The following is a 16,837-nucleotide window of genomic DNA, read 5'->3' on the forward strand; positions in this document are numbered from 1 at the left end:
CACAATTGCCTTGTTGGATCCCACAGACACCTACCTCCCTGCCAGTCGTACCTGGGCAAACTGCTTCTCTCGCATCTTGACCTCCTTCTCAATGAGCTTTTGCCGCCGGGCAGTTTCATCCTGCAGCCGTCGCTCCAGGTGCTCCCGCCTCCGCCGCTCATCTTCCAGGGCTTGGCGCCTCTGCTCCATCTCCTGCTCCTGCCAGAGGAGACCAGGTTGTACCCAGGCATGCCCTCCACCCAAGCCACCTCCAGGACAATGGCAAGGATACTGGGCAAGGGAGAAGGGCATTGGGCTCATAGAAAGCAAGTAAGCAAGCGACCCTGCCTTGCCTTCCTCTCCCCCTTCCCTCCCCTCCTAGCCATGCCAAGGCCTTTCCCAGATGACCCGTCTGACTGCCAAGAGCCACAAGGGAAAAGTAAAGAAAAGGTACTGGCAGAGGGGGAAGGGGCCAAGACCCCCTGGCAAATTTTAGTGGAAAACAAAGCAACCCCACCCCCAGTAGCAGCAGCAGCAGCAGCCCAACAGCAGTGCCAGGCAGCAAAGAGAAAGGTGCAATCCTGGCATCTCTCCAAATGCACAGAAGAGGGGTTTGGGTATTACAGCACCAGGGTTAAGACACAAAGGGGGCATGCAGGCATTCTTTTGTGGCAGGGTGGGGTGGTTAGAAACTGCCCTGCCCCTCACTCGTGACTCCATCAGGCGTGACTTTTCCGCATGGGCCTCTTTCAGCATCTTCTCCATCTCCTCGATCTTCCCTGTGTCGGCCCCGCTGGCACTAAACGGCAAAGCCACAACGTCACTGGCCCTGCTCCCACCTCCTCCACTGCCTCCGGTGCACCTGGCCCAGTCTCCCCCTGCCCCCCAATCCCAACCGGGCAGCTCTACTTTCCAGACAGCTTCCCCCAGCCAGACCCATGGCCTCTCCATACCCTGGGCCCTTTGGGAGTCACCAAGAGAGTGGGCAGAGCCAGGAGACCCCCATCTCCCCTGCTGCAGCTCAACCAAGCAGGGGAGCCAGTGCTGTGACCTGGCTGGCAACCATGGCAGGGCGAATGTCAGATGGAGGAAATGGGTGGTGGATGGAGAGAAGCATACTCACCACTCCCAGAAGCCGTACAAGTCATGGCTAGGACCCCTCCCTGCTATGGGCCCTGTGGGGGGGGAGTCTGGGGGAGCCCATGGGGGTTGGCGTCTGAGGAGAGGAAGGGGATGCCAAGCGCTGCTTTTGGCGAGGTAATGAGCCCAGAGAAAAAGGGAGCACTGGGTGGGTGGGGAAGGGGTTCTCCTCCCCTGAGTGATGATCCAGCTATGGGGCTGGCCAGCCTCTCTTGGAGTGGCAGGGGGCCCTTCTTGCCTGCTGTCGGGATGTGGGGGGCATGGGGGGCTGCCGTCGTACCTGGAGGCATTGTCTGGGGAGCAGGCGGAGTTGCCGCTGTTGGAGAAGTTGGTCTCGAGGCTGTCAGAGCTTTCCAGGCTGAGGGTGTCGTAGGGGTGCTTGGGATCGTCGGGAGGCAGGCCCAGCCCCCGCGGAGAGCGATGGGGATGATGGAGGATGGAGTGGTGTATGAGGGGGGAATATGTGGGGGGGAAGAGGGGCACCCCTCCCCTGTGCAGGGCTTCCCACTGGGACTGTGCCTCGGCCGCTGCCTTCTGCTTCAGGTCAGCCAGCCGCCGCCGCTGCTCCTCTATCACCTGCTGCCCTGCGGAGACGACGATGTCCGGACAGAGGCAGGCTCAGCGCCAGGGGCAAACAGGCAAGCAGGGATGGCGGAGGCAGGCTCAGCGCCGGCTCTGGGCTCCCACCCCATGGCAGCCTGGGGAGGCAAGGGGCAAAGCAGCTGGCCATCGCCCCCAACCTCCCTTGCATCAAGCTGCTAGCCTTGGACGTCCCCTCACCCTATTCCCCACCCTGAGCCCCAGACCCACCCTTCTGCTGGAGGGCCAGCTGGCGCTTGCTGTCAATGTCCTGGAGGGTGCTGGCCAGGTTTCGAGGGAGGCTGCCGGTGCCGCTGTTCTGGGGGGTCAGGGTGTTCTGCAAGATGAAAAAGGGATGTGGAGCCAGGACAACCCCTCTCTCTCTCACACACACAGATACTACATCACCCCAGAGTAGCATAAATATCCAACAGCGAAGTTATGATACACGAGCCCTAGGCTGAATACCAATGCCGGGCGATATATGTGGATCCCTAATCCATGCACATGACTGACAACTCACCACTCCCAGAAGCCGTACAACAAGTCATGGCTAGGATCCCTCCCTGCTATGGGCCCTGTGTGTGTGTGGGGGGGGGGGGGGGAGTCTGGGGGAGCCCATGGGGGTTGGCGTCTGAGGAGAGGAAGGGGAAGCCAAGCACTGCTTTTGGTAAGGCAAGAAGGGAGTCCGGAGAAAAAGGGAGCACTGGGCGGGTGGGGAAGGGGTTCTCCTCCCCTGAGTGATTATCCAGCTATGGGACTCGCCAGCCATTCTTGGAGTGGCAGGGGGCCCTGCTTGCCTGCTGTCGGGGTGTGGGGGGGGGGGCATGAGGGGCTGCCGCCGTACCTGGAGGCATTGTCTGGGGACATGGCACTTGCCATGTCCAATGCACAGAGGCAATGCAAACTCACAGGCTGCTCTATGTGCTCTAATGCACAACTGCAATGGCCCACGCGCCTAATTCCACTTATGCATATGACTGCTATGCATTAGCCAAAAACTCATTTCATAGGAGTAGTGCCCACCCATGCCACTTGCAGGATGCCAGCCTCCGGCTATCCAGAGTGAGGAGAGGATTAGGGTGGGGTGGGAGCTATACTCCTGTGTTGGCGGGCAGCTCCTCAACCACAACAGTCAGATTTAAGGTACTAATAGGGGGGGAGGAACCTCTATGTGTGCTGACTATGTGTTTTTGAGAGGTTGGGGGCAGAAGCCACAGAGGATCCATCAGATAGATATGGGGCTTTCAGGCCGAGTGGGGGCCACACCACCCCTCTCTTGGACACCACTGTGCCCTACCTTGGGTGAGGGGCTGCGTCCAAGGGTGGCGATGCTGAGCTGGGAAGAAGAGGACATGCCCCCTTTGGACCATGCCAGGCTGCCAGGGGTGGCACCATCTACCTTGGAGCGATGATAGACCTGGCGAGAGATGTCAAAGAAATGAAGATGGGGGGGGGGGGGTGGTCTGATCTCCATCAGGTTCCAAGGAACACATGATGTGATCTGGAGGGAGTGGGCGCAGAGAAAGGAGGGAAGAAGGCAGGAGAAGGAAGGTGGGGCAGGGCAGCCTAAGCTGGGAGCGCTCAGTCCAGCTGCCCCAGGCTCCCTGCTTAGCAGGACTTATGGGCAGGGATGAGTGGCAAAGGAGGACATGAGAAAGCTGGAGGGAAGGGAACAGGAGACCTGGGCTGCCTGTCTCAACAATTCAAGGCCTGACCTGGAGGGGACCCCCTTTTAGTCTTGGAAGGGAAGTGGGGTGGAAGGAGTCCTTTGGGTATACCGGGAGCTCTCCCTCCAGCCTGAAATTAGAGCCAGGCTCTGGATTTAATGGAGAGTTCATGGAAATGCCTTTGTGTTCCCTCAGTGTCTCTTTCACGCACACAAACCCATTCCCGTTACTCCCTGGGAATTGCAAGGCAAAACCTAAGGCTCCTCCTGCCGCAGAGTGCAGGGTTGCTGCACTGTCCAGAGGCCCTGCAGGAGGAAGCAGGCAGGGAAGGGGCATGGAGAGCAAGCCTGCAGGAGAAGCACAAACCTGGGTGCAAGTAGAAGAGGAGGGCAGCGTTACAGGAGAGAAGCAGCAGGAGCCAGAGCAGGAGCAGAGTCAGCATCTGGGGGGCTGGGGGTCCAGGGCAGCCCTATGGCCGCCTGGACATTCCCCAAGATTATCGTCAGCTGATTGGTGGTCACATACTGGACAGAGATGAGAGGTGCCACCATGAGAGTTGGACGGAGGGTAGGAAGCTGGAGAGAGATTGCGGGGTGGTGGTGGACCCAAGAAGCCCGGCAAAAGGCAATCAAGGGGGAGGGGTTGATGGGGATGGTACCCCCCTCCGCACACCCACCTTGCCCTCCTCTCATGTGGTGGGTTGCGACTCCTCCCCAGGCACCCATAGCACCCCAGAAGGACAGTCCCCAAGATGGAACCAGGCCTCCCCTTTCCCCAGCCCCAAAGGTGGTAGCACAAGTGGGGGGCAGTCAGAGAAGCAGATCTGGGGGGGAGCAGGTACCTCATAGCCAGAGGGGAGCAGAGGTGAGGGGGTGGCAGGAGGAGCACTAGTGTCTGGCACGCGGCTGCAAGGCCCCAAAACATTGGATGCCCCCAGATACTCCTAGAAGCAGCCGGGCAAAGAGGAGGAGGATTAGGCGAGGTTGGGGGCACTGAGGGGTGCCACAGTCATGTGCTTGCACACACACACACACACATGCATGCATGCTGTAGCTGGGGCCACAAGCATGGCACACCAAGCAGCCTATCTGTGCCACCGCACATGGTGTGCGGTGGCTCAGGGTTCAGCCCTTGGCAGATGGAATCTGGGCTTCAGCCCCACAGCTCAAGCAACACGATCCAGGTCACGCGGCCACCAAAAATCTGATCAGAAATAACCATAATAAAGAGCAGAGCAGAGCAGAGATGGAATTTCAGCTATGAGAAAGAGTGCTGGAGGTGGAAGAAATCTAAGTGGGAAGCATCAGACAGGCCCTATCAACATGTGTGACTCTGATATGCACCACTGTGCGCCCATGGAAAATGGCGGAAAGCCTGTTGCAGAGGCCAGGCTCTGGGGTGGCGGGGCAGCCATGCAAGCAAAGTGCTGGAGAGAGCAACCCATGTGTGCATGCATGCAAGCCAGCCAGGTTCCAGGTATACGCAGGCAGGCAGGCAGCCAGGGGTTACCTTCAGCATCACTGGGTAGCGCTGGGCAGAAGGAATGGCTGCACGAGGGGGGCTTGCAAAGTCAGCCCCCTCCTCCTCCAGCTCACAGAAAGCAAGCGCCTCCTGTTTGAACAGGAAAAGCCATGAGGGAAGAGCAGCTGTGAGAGGAGGAGGAGGCCAGGCCTGCCTATGGCTGCACTGCAGAAGGCGGATCAGGGCTCCCAGCATCTATCCGGGAGCAAAGACAGACACCTGGAACCCTTCTGGTCTCAGAAGGTGAAAGAGTGGACAAGGAATGCACAGACTCCAGATTACAAAAGAAACCCTCAAATCCTACAGAAATAGGATTTCTATTTCTGGACAGGGCACAACGGTCTCCATCCCCAAACCGCCCCTGAAAGGAAAGGAAGGAGCAACGCAAGCCAGCCTGGAAGGAAGAGACTGGGATGAAAGATGGCTCCGAAGAGGCTGCCTGAGCCCAGAGGTGACAAAGACAACTAGGAATAGCTCTTTCTAAATCTCACTTAAAACATTTTCATTATCTAAAGCTTTTGGAATTTTCCCATTAGGATTCTGTTTATTTAGCTTATATGTTTCTGGACAATTTATTTGTAGTGCAGGCACTGTACATGCAGAAAGCCCAGGGATCCGTCCCTGCAACCCCTCTGGGGTTGAGGTGGGGGAAGCCCAGGAAAAATGGGGAAAGGCCTCCTTCCTCTGCTCCTGAGTAATACTGACTGGGCAGAATGTTAAAGATCACTTGGAGAGTCAGCAGAGGCCTGGCTGGAACCACAGAGCTCCCTCGGCTAAATGAATGGAACCAACCAGAGAGAAGCGTTGCTGATTCATTGAGGGGAGAACTTGTGCCCAGAGCTCCTGCAACAGAGATCATTCCTAAGAGGGAGAAAAAGAGGAGGGCGAGATATCTTTCCCTGCTGGGTGGGCGCCAGTGCAGCTTTCCCCCCTTTGGCCTTTCAGAACCATAACTTTGTCCTAAAAACTGACCTCCCCACAAAATTCTGAGGTCCACAGTCTCTCCTGAGAAGCCCCGGACGAGGGTCTTTCCAGCTGGCTCTCACCCTCTCTGGGGGAAGCCCCATTGGTTCTGCCTTTGGAGATGATGGTGGGGGGAGATCCAAAAACCTTTGACAGGAATTGCATTTTCTGACTCCACTGTCCCCAGGATTAAATAGGGCTGTAACAAAGCTCAAGTGAGAGCCAGTGTGGTGTGGTGGTTTGGCCGTTGGACCAGGACACCAGGGCACCAGGGTTCAAATCCCCACTCAGCCACGGAAACCTAATGTGAGGCCTTGAGGAAGTCACACTCTCAACGGTGGCAAATCTCTCTGAACAAACTGTGCCAAGAAAACCCGATAATAAGGCAGCTCTAAGGCGAACCCTAAGCCAAACATGACTTGAAGGGCCACAACAACCACAACAACAACAACAACAACAACAACATAATTCAAGCCCTGAGAAAAGTGTCCAAGTAAGGCAATCAGAACAAGACTGGCATTTGTTGTGGCAGGGTAACAATACTGGACTCGTTCCCTTGCCAGTCGGAAGATATGGACAGTGCTTCGCAGAGGAAAGCAACACAACTTCCACAGAGGAGTCACAGCATTCTTGGAGGGTATCTCAACCGTCCCAATGTTTGAGTCAAGAGATGCAGCAAGGCAGAGCGGCTGCCCCCAGGCTCTGGAAATGGGACCCCCAGCCTTAGGGGTGGAGCTCCCTGGGTAACTCTGGGCCACATCTCTCCCCACCAGCTCCCTTTCTTTGCTCCCAATCAGGACCTGCTCTAAGCCCTGGGAACTGGGAGAAAGAATGAGAATGCAAGGCTCACCCCCACCTTGGAGGCTTAGGATGTTTGGAGGCAGTCCAAGAGGCCAGAGACCCCCATCCCACCGCACCCAGGGCAGATGACCCCTTACCTCTCGGAGGGCTGTGGAGGCCTTGGGGAAGCCGAAGCCTCCGGTCAGCACGTGGTACTGCCTCTCCAATGCAAGGAGGGCTTCCTTCTCCTGCCAACGAAAAAGCAGGGAAAGACTGGTCAGGGGAGCTGGACTCTGGCACACCTGTCTTCTCACCTCTCTGATCCTCTCTGTCAGTCCTGGGGCAGACCCAGCTGCTATGGGTACTGCTCAAGCCAAGAGGCCCATGTTCCTCCCTGTGTCCATATGCCTGGCAAGATCATCCCCAGGGAGCCTTGGCACCTGTGCCAAGGTGTCTTCCTCCATGTGGGCTGGCTTGCCTGCCAGCCAGGGCTCTCACCTTTTGCAGCATCTGCAAAGTGGCGCTCTTCTCCTTGCCCAGCCGCTCAGCCTCCTGCACAGCCTGCAGCCGGATTTGGTTGGCCTGGACCTCCAGCGCCGCCACACGCTCCTGGCAGGAGGAGGAGGAGGGGCGGGTCTGGTGAGTGCTATTGGACTGGGCCCATGGGGCTTCTCACCCTCAGCAGCAACATATCCCCCCGTGCCCCCTCCCAGCGGGGCGTGTGTCTGCGCACCTTCCTCCGGGCCAGGCTGCAGTGGCTCTCTGCAGTGCTATGCAGTAGCTGCTGGCTGAGCACCTCACGCTCCTCCTCCAGCCTGCTCTCCCTCTCCAGCTGCTGGAACTCCAGGTCCTCAAAGAGCTTAGTCTCCGTCTCCAGAGCCTCTGCTTCCTGCAAAATGGGGGTGGGAGGGCATGGGGACACAGCAGATGAATCACAGGATCACAGAACTGGAAGAGACACCAGGGCCATCCAGTCCAAGCCTGTTCTGCCATGCAGGAAGGCACCATTAATGCACTCCGGACAAAACTTGGGTCCCAGGGAGGGAAGGAAGAGGTTCACAGGCAGCAAAAGGGGTGTACATGGGGAGGGAGAGGATGAATGGGTGGACATCAGTGGACAAAGGAGTCACCTGGCCAAGGCCCTAGGGCAGTGTGAGCCCCCTCCCCAGGGCAGAGAAGACTCAAGGGGCTTCTGCCTGAGAAAGGCACCCAAGACCTCCAGGAGGGCTGAGGGGGCACCTCATTTTCCTTTTCCTTTTAGGGAGGGGACTGGCAGACAAAGGCCACTGCTCTGAGCCAAAGGCAAGGAGGCAGACTGTCCCACAGAGAGAGAAACCCATCCAAACCCCTGGGCACCCACCTGCCTCCTCCAAGAAGGGCAAAAACTCAGTCTGTTTTGATCCCTGCCAGGCTGGCCTTTGTCTCTGGCCCCTTTTACCTGGACAAGGGTTCCAAAGGGAGGAGTGACCCAGTCTCCCCAAGAAGAGCTCCCTGACTGAGTACTGAATGGCCACAGAGTCTCCAAAGAAGAATCCCATGAGGAGAGGAGCAGCCCCACATGTGGCAGAGGGCTTTGGGAAGTGGAGAGCCCACGGCTGCCACCACGGGGCCCACCCAGCCTGCTTACCATCCCCCGGTGGTGCGGAGCAGCAGGATTCCCAGGGCACCTCTGCTTTGGGGGGCAGGAGGGCCGGGGGGAGACACTGACCCTTTGCACCTGGTCCTGCAGCTGCTCCCTCATGGACTCAGGGCAGTTATCAAGCTGGGTCCTGAGCTCAGAGCAGAGCGCCCGCAGCCTATCCAGCTCCTTCCTTTCAGCATCAACCTTTGCCCTCTCCTGAATCCGGAAGAAAACAACACACACGGAAAAAGAAAGAGAGAGAGAGAGAGAGAGAGAGAGAGAGAGAGAGAACACACTTCTCAAGAGCAGGCCATGCAAAGCTGGAGGATTAGCCAGGGTTCAAGAGCAAACAGGTAGTTACTGCCGGGCATCTCAATGCCAGCTGGACACTGGACTGCTCCTCTCTCTGGAGCCCCCCAGACTAGCCCTTCCTGAGAGGCTGACCTTCAAAATATGACCCTTCTCCCCTGCTCTCCCAAGGTGGGCTCCGAACAGACACCGGTGGGCAACATGTGAGACACAAAAGAGGATCCAGAGTTAGTTCATATCTCTTTCCAAAGGACTCCAGCAAGTTTTGGGTTCACATGAGTGAGTGAGTTAGTAACGGCAGGGAGAGCAGGACGATGTGCCAGCTGACTTCTGATCAGGCCTCTGTGCCTGGGAGAACCCCAAGAAAACCTCAGCCCACTCCTGCTTTAAAGGATTTTTTTAAAGCGCAAACTCCTGTTTATTTATTCATTGAATTTATATTTTGCCTTTCTCCCAAGATGGGACTCATGACAGCAGTTTAGCCAAAATCTCTGATGCAGATCAGGGGCTTCACTGGGGGGCATGCCTGCAAGCTGCACTGGGTGGCAAACTAAAGGGATTGACACTACTGTTCCCCAAATATCTGTTTTTTGCAGATGTGGACCAAGGAGTTTGCCTGCATCCCATTAAAACTTTACAGAAGAGTTGACGTGAGTGGGGCAAGGCTCAGTGGGAGGACGAAGGAGAGGTCTTAACAAATTTTCCTTTTATCCACATGAAACGATACATTCAGGCCATTGAGCAAAGGGCTAACAGTAGGACTTGTGAGAAATTGGCATGCAGCTCATTGAAGGGAAGAGTGGGCATGAGAAGGACATCCTTTCTAGCTCACTCTTTCCAGGAGGAAAGCTGGTTTTCTTTCTCCATGTGCTTTGGTGAGATCTGACCTTTTTAAACTTGGGATATTGCTGTGGAGCATTGGTGGGAGTGGCCAAAAGATTAATTCTGTTAAAGTGCTGGGGGAGGCGCACGCCTAACGGCGCACGAATTGTTTATTTTTATTTTTTAATAAATTATTATATAGTCAAGGAGGTTTTGGAGTACACAGGAGAAGCTGGCCTGGGAACATTGTTAGAGGGGGGGACCTTTAATTTTCCACATTTTCTTTTCCCTTTTTCCTTAAGGGGCTTGTGGGTACTTCTGCTCAGAGGAAGTGAGTCAGAGACTTGCTCTGAAAGGAGCTAGTCTACGTAACTACAAGGCCAGTGAATTGAACTCAAGGACAGAGTTTGGGGACAAAAGCCAAGTCATCAGGGGTTCTTTCCACTGGTGTTTAGCAGGGGAAACCCACAGTTTTGTTTCAGAGCCTCCTTAAGACTTCTCAGTATGGACAATGAAGGCCCTGCTACAGTCACCTGCAATACTTGTGGGATGTTTGTCTTCTTGCCTAGAGATGTGGGGAACTTTACCTGCCCCAAGTGCAAGTTGGTAGCACTCTTAGAAGAGAAAGTACAGCAGCTGGAGGCCCAGGTTGCTACACTTCAGCGTCATAGGGAGCAAGAGGTTTTCCTGACCAGAACGGACTAGATGGTCCTGGACAAGAAACACACAGAGGAAGTTGCTGGGGAGGAGGAGGTCACTTCACACACAACAGAAGTAGATACTTGGAGGAATGTCACACACAGAAGTAGGGAAACCAGGGAACATTCTGTAAGCTTAACAGCTACAGAATCGATTTCAATCTCTCTCTACTATCAAGGATGATGAGGAACAGCAGCAGGGACAGATCTCAGGGACAGAGCAGGGGACCCAGAGAGCTCCACCAAAGGGAACAGCCGCTGCTAAGCCTCGGAGGAGGCGTGTGGTGGTCGTGGGGGACTCCTTGCTGAGAGGCACTGAACCTGTGGTTTGTGGGCCTGACAAGATGTCTCGGGAGGTGTGCTGTCTCCCTGGGACAAAGATCCGTGACGTGACAGAGAGGCTGACAAGACTTGTCAAGCCTACTGACCATTACCCCTTTCTTTTGGTTCATGTGGGAACCAATGATACTGCAAGGCATAGCCTTCACAATATTATAAGGGATTATGAGGCTTTGGGTAGGAAGTTGAAAGAGGTGGATGCACAGGTTATCATCTCCTTTCTTCTCCCAGTCGAAGGGAGAAGAAAATAGCGGATGTAAACAACCGGCTCCGTAGATGGTGCCGCCAAGAACGATTTGGATTCTTGGATCATGGGCTGCGGTTCCATGAGGAGGAACTTCTGGCAAGGGATGGGTTGCATCTCACACCAGTTGGCAAAAACGTCTTTGCCAATAGTCTCAAAAATTTGATCAGGAGGGCTTTAAACCGAGATATGTAGGGGAGGGAGACAGTATTCTGGAAGGCAAAAAGGCTGGAGAAAATAGTCAAACTGTCATAGAGGGAACAAGGCAAACAGTGCAAGGACCCAACAGTTGGAGGCAAAAATGTTTGCACAGGCAGCAAGTAAAGGGAACACATGGTCTTAAATGTCTCTACAGTAATGCACAGAGCATGGGAAATAAGCAAGATGAACTCGAAATCCTAGTGCAACAAAGCAAATATGATATAATTGGCCTCACTGAAACCTGGTGGGATGAGTCTCATGATTGGAATGTAGAAATAGAAGGATATAACCTTTTTAAGAGAAACAGGCCAAACAGGAAAGGAGGAGGAATAGCCCTATATGTCAAGGACATTTACACCGGTGAAGAGATCCAGGACATCAATCCTGGAAGCCAGGTGGAGAGCATCTGGATAAAAATTAAAGGGCAGGGAAACAACAAGGATGTTATTGTGGGAGTCTACTACAGACCCTCAAGTGAGACAGAGGAATTGGATGATGCCTTTCTAGAACAGATGACCACACACTCAGAAAGGAGAGATGTAGTAATGATGGGTGACTTCAACTATCCTGATATTTGCTGGAAGTCAAACTCGGCCAAATCCTCAAGGTCTAGCAAATTCCTTACTTGCCTTGAAGACAATTTCATTGTCCAAAAGGTGGAAGAGGAAACAAGGGGGTCAGCTATTTTAGATCTGATCCTAACCAACAAGGATGACTTGGTTAATGGGGTGCAAGTGGTGGGATCATTAGGTGGAAGTGACCATGTTCTCCTGGAGTTTGTTATACAGTGGAAAGGAGAAGCCAGGCATAGTCAGACACGCATTCAAGACTTTAGGAGCAGATTTCAGTAAACTTAGAGAAATACTGGGGTTGATCCCATGGTCAGGAATACTAAAAGAGAAGGGAGTTCAAGATGGATGGGAGTTTCTCAAAAGGGAGATACTGAAGGCACAAATTAAAACAGTTCCAGTGAGAAAGAAAAACGGGAGGTGTCGCAAGAACCCAGGATGGATGACCAAGGAACTTTCAACTGAGCTAAATTTTAAACGGATCATGTATAAGAAATGGAAAAATGGGGAAATCACCAAAGAGGAATTCAAACAAATAGCTAGCACTTGTCCGCAGCAAAAGGAAGAAGAAGGAAATGGTAGGGCCACTGTGTGGAGAAGATGGCAAAATGCTAACAGAAGACAGAAAAGGCTGAATTACTCAACACTTTCTTTGCCTCAGTCTTCTCAGAAAAGGAAAAGGGTGCTCAACCTGAGGATAATGGAGTGGAGGACAGAATAGGGGAATTTCAGCACAAAATAAGTAAAGAGATAGTACAGGAATACCTGTTTAACCTAGATGAATTTAAGTCTCCAGGACCAGATGAACTACATCCAAGGATATTAAAAGAACTGGCAAATGTAATATCAGAGCCATTGGCAATAATCTTTGAAAACTCCTGGAGAACAGGAGAAGTGCCAGCAGACTGGAGGAGGGCAAACGTTGTCCCCATCTTCAAAAAGGGGAAGAAAGAGGATCCAAACAATTATCATCCAGTTAGTCTGACATCAATACCAGGAAAGATTCTGGAGCAGATCATTAAAAAGAGAGTCTGTGAATAGGGTTGCCATATCCCGCCGGGGGCGGGACTTTCCTGGTTAGGGGCGGGTCCGCACAGTCCCGCCCCGGTTTGGCCCCGCCCCTGGGATTCCCCCCCCCCCACGATGGACGCCAGGCAGGGAAAGGAGCCTCGCCTCAGCGAGGCTCGTTCCCTGCTTGGCCTCCTTCGCCGGCAAGGGAGGCGGCCTGACGGGGGAAAAGGGCTTTGCCTCAGCGAGGCCCTTTTCCCCTGCTTGCCGCCTCCTCCGCCGGCGAGGGAGGTGGCCTGACGGGGGAAAAGGGCTTCGCCTCAGCGAGGCCCTTTTCCCCTGCTTGCTGCCTCCTCCGACGGCGACGGAGGCGGCCTGACGGAGGAAAAGGGCTTCGCCTCAGCGAGGCCCTTTTCCCCTGCTTGCCGCCTCCTCCGCCAGCCAGGGAGGTGGCCTGACGGGGGAAAAGGGTCTCACCTCGGCGAAGCCCTTTTTCCCTGCCTTGGCGCCTCCTCCGCCCTCCTCTCCTCCTCCTCTTCTTCCTCTTCTTCTTCCTCTTCTTCCTTCTCCTCTTCTTCTTACTCTCCTCCTCCTCTTCTTCTTCCTCCTCTCCTCCTCCCCCCTTCTTCATCTTCTTCCTCCTCTTCTTCTTCCTCTCCTCCTCCTCTTCTTCTTCCTCCTCTCCTTCTCCTCCCCCCTTCTTCTTCATCTTCTTCTTCTTACTCTCCTCCTCCTCCTCCTCTTCTTCTCCTCTCCTCCTCCCCTTCTTCTTCATCTTCTCCCTCCTCCTCTTCTTCTCCACCTCATCCTTCCCCTGTTCCTCCCCTTTTTCTTCCTCTCTACTTCCTCTTCTTCTTCCTCCTCCTTTTCCCCTCTTCCTCCTCCTCTTCTTCCTCCTCCTCTGCTTCTTCCACTCTTCCTCCTCTTCTGGTTTTTGGCCAGAAAGGGAAGCACATTTCTGCCATCTGTCTAGGAATAATGCCAAATGTCCTCCATTTTGATCATGCCTAAGAAACATGCATTTATATGAAAAAAATTTCAAAAATAATCAATTTTTTGCGTGCCCTCCATTTAAAAAAAATGTGTCCTACATTTGATCATTTTGTCCTACATTTGTCCCGGTTTGGAGGTCCTGACTTATGGCAACCCTATCTGTGAACATCTAGAAAGCAATGCCATAATCACAAAAAGTCAACACAGGTTTCAGAGAAAGACGTCATGCCAGACAAATCTGATCTCATTCTTTGATAAAATTAGCAGCTTGTTAGATGAAGGGAATGCTGTGGATATAATATATCTTGATTTCAGTAAGGCCTTTGACAAAGTTCCCCATGACATTCTTGCAAACAAGCTTGTAAAATGTGGGCTAGACAAGGCAACTGTTACATGGATTTGTAATTGGTTGACCAGATGAACCCAGAGGGTGCTCAACAATGGCACCTTTTCATCCTGGAGAGAAGTGACCAGTGGGGTCCCACAGGGCTCTGTCCTGGGCCCAGTACTGTTCAACATCTTTTTCAATGACTTGGAGGAAAAAATTGGGGGAATACTTATCAAATTTGCAGATGACACCAAATTAGGAGGAATAGCTAATACTCCAGAGGACAGGATCAAAATTCAAAATGACCTGAATAGTCTAGAAAGCTGGGTCACAGCTAACAAAATGAACTTCAAAAGGGAGAAATGTAAGGTACTGCACTTAGGGTGGAAAAATTAAATGCACAGATATAGGATTATGGGGGACACCTGGCTTAAGGAGACAACATATGAAAGGGACCTAGGAGTCCAAGTAGCCCACAAGTTGAACATGAGTCAACAGTGCGATGCGGCAGCTAACAAAGCCAATGCGATTTTAGGCTGCATCAATAGAAGTATAGTGTCTAGATCAAGGGAAGTAATAGTGCCACTCTATTCTGCTCTGGTCAGGCCCCACCTGGAATATTGTGTCCAGTTCTGGGCAACACAATTCAAAAAGGACATTGAGAAACTGGAGCGTGTCCAAAGGAGGGCTACTAAAATGGTGAAGGGTCTGGAAACCATGCCCTATGAGGAACGCCTTAGGGAGCTGGGTATGTTTAGACTGGAGAAAAGAAGGTTAAGAGGTGATATGATAGCCCTGTTTAAATATTTGAAGGGATGTCATATTGAGGAGGGAGCAAGCTTTTTTTCTGCTGCTCCAGAGACTAGGACCCGGAGCAATGGATGCAAGCTGCAGGAAAAGAGATTCCAGCTCAACATTAGAAGGAACTTTCTGATAGTAAGGGCTGTTCGACAGTGGAACACACTTCCTCGTAGTGTAGTGGAGTCTCTCTTCTTGGAGGTCTTTAAGCAGAGGCTGGATGGCCATCTGTTGGGGATGCTTTGATTTGGATTTCCTGCATGGCAGGGGGTTGGACTGGATGGCCCTTGCGGTCTCTTCCAACTCTATGATTCTATGATTCTATGGGGGGATTGTGTCCTGTGGGCAGTGGGGTATGTGGGCACTCCATGGTGCAGCTGGGCACATGTATGAGGCAAGGGACCAGGCAGTTCTCCACTGAGCATAAGTAATTAACCTCTGGTTGGAAGGTCAAAGAACTGCAAGCTCTGTACCTGCCTTCATCTGCCACTCTAACCTTCGGCAGCCATCCTAAGCCCTATCCTTACCCACAAGACTGAAGCAGCTTGGGGTGCCCATCCATGTGGGGCCAGCCAGCTGGGGGTTTTGCTTTTCCAAGGCTCCTCTAGAGCCGCATGTAAAAAGCAGCTGTGGTCTTTAAGCCTAGCCACATTTGTCACCCCGCAACTCCCTTTGTCCCTTCCTGGAGTAGACAGACATATGCAGAAGGGGTGACTCTACCAAGGTGAGTCTTAGCTGCACGCCATCTCTCCCAGGCAGGTAGGAACCACACTAGTTAGAAAGAGAAAGAGAAAGATTGAGAGATAGTTTGCCAAGGGTGTTAGAGCCAATTAGTGCAGGCTAGGTGGTTAGTGGCAGCCACGCATGTGCTTCCCTCAGGCTCCCTACATGAGAGCAAAGGTGTGCGAAAGGCTGGCAGCACCAGCCTCCAGCATGAGCATTTGGGAGACTGGGCACAAGTGAGCCAAGGAGCACAAGTGGGAACCAAAATCCAGGATACTGGGTGGGACTTTCTCCACCCAGCAGAGCTGCTCTTGGCGTCTGGGTACTCTTGGCATCTGGCAGATGCAGGGGCAAGCCGAGGAAGGGCCAAGCCTGGAGGAGTAGCATGGTGAGGCAGGGCATGGCAGGGCCAAGTGGTGTCGACCCTCTCCCTGAGCAGACACTGGCTTGCGACCAGGGCCCCCAACATCAAAGCGTGGAAAAGGAAAGCCTTTCTCTCACCGACAACAAGGGAAGGGGCCTCCCAGCAGTCCCTCTAATGTGGAATGGCCCGAAATCCAGAAAGACAGAAATGCCCAAGAAAGCCAGGGCAGCTTTTGCAAACCATCCACGACAGTCAAGGTGTCTTCTGAGTGATCAGCAGGAGAGGTGAGAGGCACAGCTTTGCTGGAGGAAGCAGGGGCAGTCTACCACTGAGCGGGCCCCAACAGCCCCCTAACAGAGGCCGAGTCAGGAGCAGGGATCTCAAACAGGTATGCCCTGGTGCAAGGAGTTGGGTGTTGCCCATTCTAGCCATTTACCTTGTCCTGGTCCCGGCGGATGGTGGCGTCCAGGCCAGAGAGCTGCTCCTGCAGGTGCTGCATTGCCTTCTGCTCCTGGTGCAACTGGATTAGCTCAGCCTCAAGCTCCCCCTGCAAGAGGGCCCTCTCCATCTCCGCCTGGACAGGTGGGCAAGAAGCTGTGTCACAGGGTTCCAAGGATCTCAGGTACAACTGAGCCCCAGTGTTATTCCATTCGCACCTCCATGCCAAGACGGTGCCCCCAAAGGATGCCCACCCCCCACCCTTTGGTAAAAGTAGAGGAGGGAGGAGGAAACGAGCCCCCCCATTCCCCTCCCTCTAGCCGCCTCACCTCTCGGGCTGTCTCCTGAAGCTGTTGCTCCAGCTCTTTGGCCCGGCTTTTGAGCCGGTCGATGGTGGTCAAGATCCGTGCACGCCCCTCCTCCAGCAGGGCTGTCTCCTGACTGCCGTTGGTGCTGTTTGGATCTTCATGCTGGGGAGAGTTCAGCAGCTCAGCAAAAGGGGCGTGTGTGTGGATTCACACTCGCTTCCCCTCTCATCTACTGGGATTTCTCCATTGCTCTGCCTTGGGTAGACTGGCTCATCCTTGCTGCGATGGCCTTGCCAGCACACAACTACTGTTTAACAGCTGTTATTAAGACAACCACCAATAGCTTTTGCATTTAACATATCCACCCTTTTCCACTCCTCACTCTAGAAAGTGAATCAATACATTCTTCTCTTTTGTCATTGTCTCATTCTATGGCTGCCGT

At 53.6% G+C, this 16,837-nt stretch overlaps 1 protein-coding gene across 10 annotated transcripts in view; it reads right to left on the reverse strand.

Moving 5' to 3' along the window:
- LOC149307053 (pleckstrin homology-like domain family B member 1) overlaps positions 1-16,837 on the reverse strand; it is a 36,440-nt gene that overhangs the window by 2,560 nt on the left and 17,043 nt on the right. For 5 of the 10 annotated variants that reach the window (XM_089537881.1, XM_089537880.1, XM_089537883.1 and 2 more), the window contains 11 exons: positions 16,417-16,557; positions 16,086-16,223; positions 8,341-8,469; positions 7,366-7,521; positions 7,131-7,241; positions 6,791-6,880; positions 2,999-3,118; positions 1,930-2,035; positions 1,400-1,703; positions 688-778; positions 52-198 (listed from right to left, as the gene is read on the reverse strand). In XM_089537881.1, the coding sequence (XP_089394007.1) occupies positions 52-198; positions 688-778; positions 1,400-1,703; positions 1,930-2,035; positions 2,999-3,118; positions 6,791-6,880; positions 7,131-7,241; positions 7,366-7,521; positions 8,341-8,469; positions 16,086-16,223; positions 16,417-16,557 (1,533 nt within the window). Of the gene's footprint in view, positions 1-51; positions 199-687; positions 779-1,399; positions 1,704-1,929; positions 2,036-2,998; positions 3,119-4,877; positions 4,980-6,790; positions 6,881-7,130; positions 7,242-7,365; positions 7,522-8,340; positions 8,470-16,085; positions 16,224-16,416; positions 16,558-16,837 lie in introns of all 10 variants that reach the window. The other 5 variants (XM_089537888.1, XM_089537889.1, XM_089537890.1 and 2 more) reach the window with 4 other exon arrangements.

This window comes from Sceloporus occidentalis, unplaced genomic scaffold (assembly GCF_023333645.1).
Source record: "Sceloporus occidentalis isolate IW3139 unplaced genomic scaffold, rSceOcc1.0.p SCAF_9, whole genome shotgun sequence".
Classification (NCBI taxonomy): domain Eukaryota; kingdom Metazoa; phylum Chordata; class Lepidosauria; order Squamata; family Phrynosomatidae; genus Sceloporus; species Sceloporus occidentalis.